Source organism: Neopsephotus bourkii, unplaced genomic scaffold (genome assembly GCF_033783945.1).
Source record: "Neopsephotus bourkii isolate Nb327-2 ecotype Australia unplaced genomic scaffold, CSIRO-AGI_Nbou_v1 NB_1189, whole genome shotgun sequence".
Lineage (NCBI taxonomy): Eukaryota > Metazoa > Chordata > Aves > Psittaciformes > Psittacidae > Neopsephotus > Neopsephotus bourkii.
The window spans coordinates 2130452-2137477 of NW_026901674.1; the positions used below are offsets into that span (position 1 = coordinate 2130452).

Consider the following 7026-nt stretch of genomic DNA (forward strand, 5'->3'; position numbering starts at 1 on the left):
CAGCCATAATTGAAAATAGCTCATATAGCTCATAGCAAGAAGAACCTCCCTAAAGAGCTAGTCACAAAATCTTCAGACATTGTGCATGAGGATCCATATGAAATCAGAAGAGTAATCTTTCTCTTTCAGCTGTGTGGGATCGTATAGTTATTTTTAGCTCCATAAAGCATTCTCCATTGAAACATTTCATTATTCCATGCAATTTTTATGCACAAAAAAAAAGTCATCTCTATGTCTGAAAATAGGAAGTGATAGAAAACAGGGCTTAAAAGAAGGTTTAGGAGAGTACAACAGAAACACTTGCATTCAAATATTTTGCCAGCTAGCACTGACTGCAGTAGGAACAGAAAACATTACAGGGCAGTTTCAAGAGTGCTAGCTTTGCCTGAAGGACAAATATATCACAGAGTTTTACCAGAGTACCTTTCAGGTGGGCTCCATTACTGGCTATCACACATTTTGTTATGTACTCACATCTGTCCTATGGAAAGGAAGGACCCTTGTTTTTAATTTGCATCTAAAAAAGTGAGAAACAAACTCATGTCTGGTGCAGAGCAAGACCTGGCCATCTGGGTTCCACACAACCAGGGCTGTATTTTCCACCAGCAGATTCATGACATCCATCTTGAGAGGAGGAAGCTGATAGAATAGTTAGGATTGGAAAGCACCTTAAGATCATCCAGTTCCAACCCCCCTGCCATGGGCAGGGACACCTCGCTCTAAACCATATCACCCAAGGCCTCATCCAACCTGGCCTTGAACACTGCCAGGGATGGAGCATTCACAACCTCCCTGGGCAACCCATTCCAGTGCCTCACCACCCTAACAGGAAAGAATTTCCTCCTTATATCCAATCTAAACTTCCCCTGTTTAAGTTTTAACCCATTACCCCTTGTCCTATCACTACAGTCCCTAATGAAGAGTCCCTCCCCAGCATCCCTATAGGCCCCCTTCAGACACTGGAAGGCTGCTATGAGGTCTCCATGCAGCCTTCTCTTCTCCAGGCTGAACAGAACAGACTGTGTTTTGTTACATAGAAATGAAGACAACTGATGCGAAGTGGGTTTAACAGGCATGAGTCAGTAAGCACATTCTAGAGCTGCTGCTGATCCAGCAGCATAGTTTCTTTCAGGATTAAATTGGCATTTAAAGATGCTATCTTTCAAAGGAAACAGTTTTATTTAACATCACGCTCATTGCTATCCTCAGCACCAGCTTCCTTCAGCTGTATTGGGCCAGCAACTACAATCACACTCTTGGCCAGAGCTTGCCTCTCTCTTAGACCTAGTAACACAGCCTTGGTAGCATCTGGAGGAATAGTCATAGGCCCTGCACACCGCTACTTCACACTGCAGGTAAACCAGTGGATTGTGATGAACAAACTGGAAGGCACTGAATTTAAACTGGACCATGTATCTGTAGGGTGAATAATATGTAGCATAAGTAGAATCTCGAGCACACCTAAAAGAAAAAAGAAAAATGCCATGAATATACACTGAAATTAGTCATTTACATGCAGTATAACACATAACTTACAAAGGGATGTTAAACATGAGGAAAATGGTCCAGAAACCTGCAATTGGAAAAAGCAAGATACCCTTCTTTGGCAACACTGAGCCATGCTACCTCCCCTCAGCCTGTCATGTGTCTAGATACGTAGGGTTTGTATGATTTGTTGAAGTCACCCTTACCGGAGATATGTTGCCACTACCTCTTCAATAATAACAATCCACAATGAACTGGTCGTAGCCATTTAGCCTGTTTGTCATTCTAAACTGGAGAGTGTGTGTTATAGTTTGGGTCAATCCGTCCCCTTTCCCAAATGTCCATGTTCATGAATTAGTTAGAAGCATTGATGGCAATAATGACATTTATGTATGCTGTATCCACACTATTCTGTTAAAAAAAAAAGGAGATACAGGGATTCAAAGGCAGTTTTATCTGTAACTGTAATGTGTAAAAGCTTACCCATTCCTGATTATATCATGGGTCGCTGTTGTAAAATTGTGGGGAGTGGGAGATGCCACACAGGTGTCCACAAATAACACCAGGTTTGGATCAGAGCTGTGCAGGTAAGCTTCAAGGAACAAATTCTGATCCAGGTTAACATAGTATAGGAAGTCATTCACTGGCCGTGAGAAGGATGCATAATGATAGAATGTAAGGTTTACATCGTACCTGCCATACTGAGTTTCACTGACTTCAAAATCGTCCTCCACAACATACATCGTTCAGGCCCATGTGCTCTGGAGCATGTTGCAGTTTACGTGCAGATGATGATCTTTATTCCTTGCAATTACAGCACCAGAAGAGGATCCTCTAATAACGTTGGAATAGGTTATTGTATCGTTGTTTCCCTGTTTGGCATAAGATAAAATGCTAAATTAATTCATATCATCAGGTTTCCTATTATGAATTCTAAACTTCGCTGTATCTTTACAGCAATGGGCACAGTAAATGCATTATTTCCCAGAAAGTCTGCTGTAGATAAGTCTGAAACTCACAATTTCTCAAGATAAGAATCACTTATCTACCTTTAATATTCAGTGCTACAATGTGGGCCTAGAAAACTACTCACATTAGAGGCAGACATAACTGAATAAAATACAACCTGCACAATGCTTTGAACATTAAATGCCTGAAGGTTCAAGTCCAGCAGTCATCATTTAAGATGAAATCTAGTTTAAAACACTATTGGTCATATTTAGTAAAAACTTTGAGACCTTTTTAACCACCACACACAGCTTGGGACCTTGAAAATACAAAGTATTTGCTTCTTTCCACACTTTATTCCTTAGTTGATCAGTAACAGGCTATAAGTGAATGCTCTGGCAGCAGTAACAGGCATATAATAAACCTTATCCCTCAGGAGAGGCAACCCATAATCACCAGGACACTTCCAGCCCCTGCAGAGCCCAGCATAGCTTTCAATTTGTGCCAGTTTGCAGAGTGTATTCTTTGGTTTGAATTTTTACACACATCATATTTGCACACTTCGTTGGAACGTTTGAAGCCTCACCTCTCTCACTGTGCCACAGCGAGCGTATGGTATCAAATATAACAGTTTGATGTGATGTTGGGTTTGCAATAGGGGTCCTTCAAGGTGAGATTCCAAGCAGAGTAGCCGTGTAACTGAAGGTAATATCTGCTCACAGCTACACGCATGTAGTCTGGCAAACACAGCAGTGCTAGGAGATAGCAAGGAAAATATGTTACAAGCTCACTGAAGAGACCAAAAAAAGGTTAAATAAACAATATCTTTTGCAGAAGCAGCTGATATTGCAGAAGGAGTTCAGAATCCAAATCATACATTTGCATCTCTATGAAATGTTCCAGTTCTAGCTTAAAGTAATACAGAATGGGTAATTTATTGAAGTCGTACAACGAGGTTAACGCTTGGTGAATTAGCAAAGAGTTGAGAAGCTTTAAACATGAACTTACTAGTGCTCTGATCTGCTGGAGTGGAATAATAGTCAGCCTGAAACCCTCTGTATGTGTATCGAGAGTTACTGTGAAATTGGACAGTCAGGATGTTCGAGGAAGATGTGTATGTGCGAAAAGACCCAGAACAAAATTTCCCAAGGAGAGGAGAAGTATTGAGTGCCCCATCGTAGACTTCCACGTAGTCAGACAGGCATCTGCCCCCTTCCATCCTGAGGAGGAAATGTGGGTATTTAGTTATATAATTCTTTTTCATTATTATATATATTTTTAAATCTTTTTAACCCAAATTAAGAGTTTGCAGCAAAAGAGTACTTTTTACTATCTACTATGACTATCAAATCTTTGGAACAGAAATTACAGCCCTCAGTTTCTGTCTCATTAGATGCCAGACACACTGTTGACCAAATAAACAAAAAGGAATACATTTTTCACCTCAGATGAACTAAAACCTTTGAAAAAATCCCTTTAAATCAAGCAGCTCTGCGCTTACTAAATCCAAGGTGTCAGTCCCATACATTCATCTTCCCAAATAATAGATTTTTACTTACTGAACATCTCTAAATGAGAGTGTGACACGGAAATTGTTCTTTGCTTCTATTACCCAAACACAGTTGGCATTGTTGGGATAATTTCTGGGGTAAAATGGACTCTAATGTACCAGATGGAGAAGAAAGCAAGCCACCACAAGAATTATATTCTGCAGAGAAAAAAAATCAGAAGAAAAATAGATGTGCACTTTATTTAAGGTTGTTTTTGGAATGTGCCTATGCAGAATCTGTAAGTCTAAAACTTAGAGGCAGTGACTTCTACCAGCTCAGTGGTCTTTGTATGAGGTTCATATATCATCTGAATGCAGATCAGGAGATGCTAAACACACACTGAATAGCTTTTATAATTCTGATCTTCAGTGCCTGCACTAGCAGAATATGAGTAGTTGTCAAGGAACTGCACAGTAGGAGTCGGGGTAGTTCGGGCTCTGGATTAAGCTGGACAGTTCCTGAAGGAAGCCACCGCAGGAGCCAGGCCATGTGGAGAGGAGCAGAGCCTGGGGATGGGCAGAGAGCTCTTGAAATCCCATCTCCAGTAGCCATCAGAGAAGGACATGGCCCTTTGCAAAGAGACCATATCTCCCAGCTGCACCCCAAAGCTTCATCCCTGTGTCCCCCCAGCCCAGAGCACAGCTTGTGCTCATCATGATCAGTAACCCCCATCAGTTGGGCTTGGCCAACCAATAGGACACCTGAGGCGGGAGATAATCAGACCCCTTAACCCCTCCGGATCTAAATGTGGTCCCCAACACATGGGGAGTCGAGCTAGCATTACCCTGTACTGCAGAGGGACATCAGCAGGGAAGTGAGCATCATTTTGCCCCAAAAGAACATCCTGCTGGGAATCACCCCTCTCCAAGGGGAACCCCAGGACAATGAAACCCAAGCCCCACAGTTCACATACAAATAGATCTCAACAGGAACCTCCAAAGGACATCCCAAGGAGAGGAGGGTGACAAAGTTAGAAAGTCACATTTCATGCCTGCATTAAACATAGCATGTAAAGGGGGGAAAATTCAACTTACAACTTGTGGTCATTGTTGCCAGGATCACCGTAGCTGTTGATGCTAGAGGAAAATAAATGCTCCTCATGAAATCCCATTCAAAGTAAAGGAAGACAACCCCGAAACACAACAACAGAGACTCCCATGCCCAAGCTCCAGCAAGAACAGCTTGTTAGCAGCACAGACATTTGCAGTTTGAGCAGAAAGTTAAGTCTATTGAAAGGATGAGGCTGCAAAGAACGACAAGGCTAGCAGAGAAGAGAAACAATCTGTAGTCTAACCCATGCAGTAGCTGATGGTCATAAGGCACTGGGATACAAACCACCACACAGGCAAACTCCATGGACAGCATATAGTAACTACCCCCCCAGTGCCATTCAGAAACAACAAAGTGATGCCACATCTCCTTGAGCATCGTGGACTTTACCCAAGGTCTGCAAGTGCAGCTCACATTGGGGTCTTGTGCTCTGACAGAGATAGAGCATCCCAGAGGCAGAGTACCCAAAGGAGAAGATGTATGTAGGCAAAAATTTCTGGTTACCTGTTGTTGGAGGCACTGTTAGTCCTGAGTCTGGAAGGAGAAAACCAGAGGGTGTGAGGCACTCAGGCCCCTTGGTTCCCCTCAGAGCACGTAGAATCATGCAATAGTTTGGGTTGGAAGGGACCTTTAAAGCTCATCCAGTCCAACCCCCTGCAAAGAGCAGGGACAGCTTCAACTAGGTCAGGTTGCCCAGAACCACATCCAGCCTGGCCTTGAATGTCTCCAGGGATGGAGCATCCACCACCTTTCTGGGCGACCTGTGCCAGTGTTTTGCTGCTCTCAGTGCAAGAAATTTTTCCTCACATCCAGCCTGAATCTCCCTCTTTTAGTTTAAACCCCTCACCACTTATCCTGTCACAACAGACCCTGCTATAGCACATGCTATTTACTCATGGAGAGCTACAGAGGGACCGGTGGGGAGAGCGGCCTGGCTCAAAACCACCCCACCCCTCGCATCCTGCTCACAGTGTGAGCTGTTACCTGAATCCCAGATCTCCCAGGCACAGTCTGCAAGCACAGGTATGGTGCTCTGTCTAAAACGCATGCCCCTGTGTAGGAACATGGACCCATGACCCACTGTCACCCTGCAGAGCACGGAGTAAGATCTGGCCAGACTTTGCTCAGCCTCACATGAACTCCAGATGGGTTTTCTTTAGCCATCAAAAAGCATAAACCCACATGACAGAAGCTGCCCCATGGTAACAGAGTAGGATTCCCTGAAAGGGCAGTGCCACAGATAGTCTTCAGAGCCTTCACAATCCACCTCCGTCATCAGGTACTGGTACAAGTAGGAAGGGAAATACACCATCACACTAAGAGGTGAGCCACAGCCAAGCTGCCTGCACACCACCTTGGCTTCTTCCATGTCCCACAGGTACCCACACACTTCACCCCAGCTTTCAAGGTAGAAGACTTCCACGTTGCCTGCACATCTGTTGGGCCCATCAGTCAGCTGCAGGAACACCTCTTTGGGAGACAGAAAACCCTTGGTCAGGACAGCAGTGCTCTGGTTCCAGGCAGTGATATTGGTTGGACAGGAGGCTCCCACATCCTCCCTGGGCATGGCTGCCCCCCAACACCCAACAGCACAGCTCAGAGCCAGCAGCACCTTCTCAGGGGGTCATAGTGGGTGACAGGGAGGCTGGCTCAGCAGTAGGGGTGTACATCCCCATGCCTGGGGTCATGATGAAGGCCCTGGCAGACAGACTCACCGTCAACTATGACTGCATCTGTGGAGGAAAAGAAGCAGAGGAAAACCACATAGAGAACAAGGAAATTAGGACAAATCCTTTGGGAACCATCAATGTGCTTTACCTTTTCCCCAGTGAGTCAAGTTAAGTCCCCAGTGAAGGGCATAAGCAACAGAAGATAATTTTCTTTCTAGCAAGGATGCAGGCAAAGCCACCCCTGAAATCCCAACTCCCAAATAATTTTGTATTCACATCAGTACCAGTATGAAGAAAAACATGAGCTTTTTAATCATATGGAT

General features: G+C 44.1%; 1 protein-coding gene across 1 annotated transcript; it reads right to left on the reverse strand.

Annotated features, from left to right (window-relative positions):
- Positions 1–1177: 1177 nt before the first annotated feature.
- LOC133218117 (deleted in malignant brain tumors 1 protein) lies at positions 1178–6600 on the reverse strand. The gene is given in 7 exon segments (XM_061364250.1): positions 1178–1253; positions 1255–1461; positions 1969–2357; positions 3020–3069; positions 3072–3188; positions 5538–5567; positions 6216–6600. Coding segments are annotated over 7 exon segments (1254 nt in total).
- Between the last annotated feature and the right edge of the window lie 426 nt (positions 6601–7026).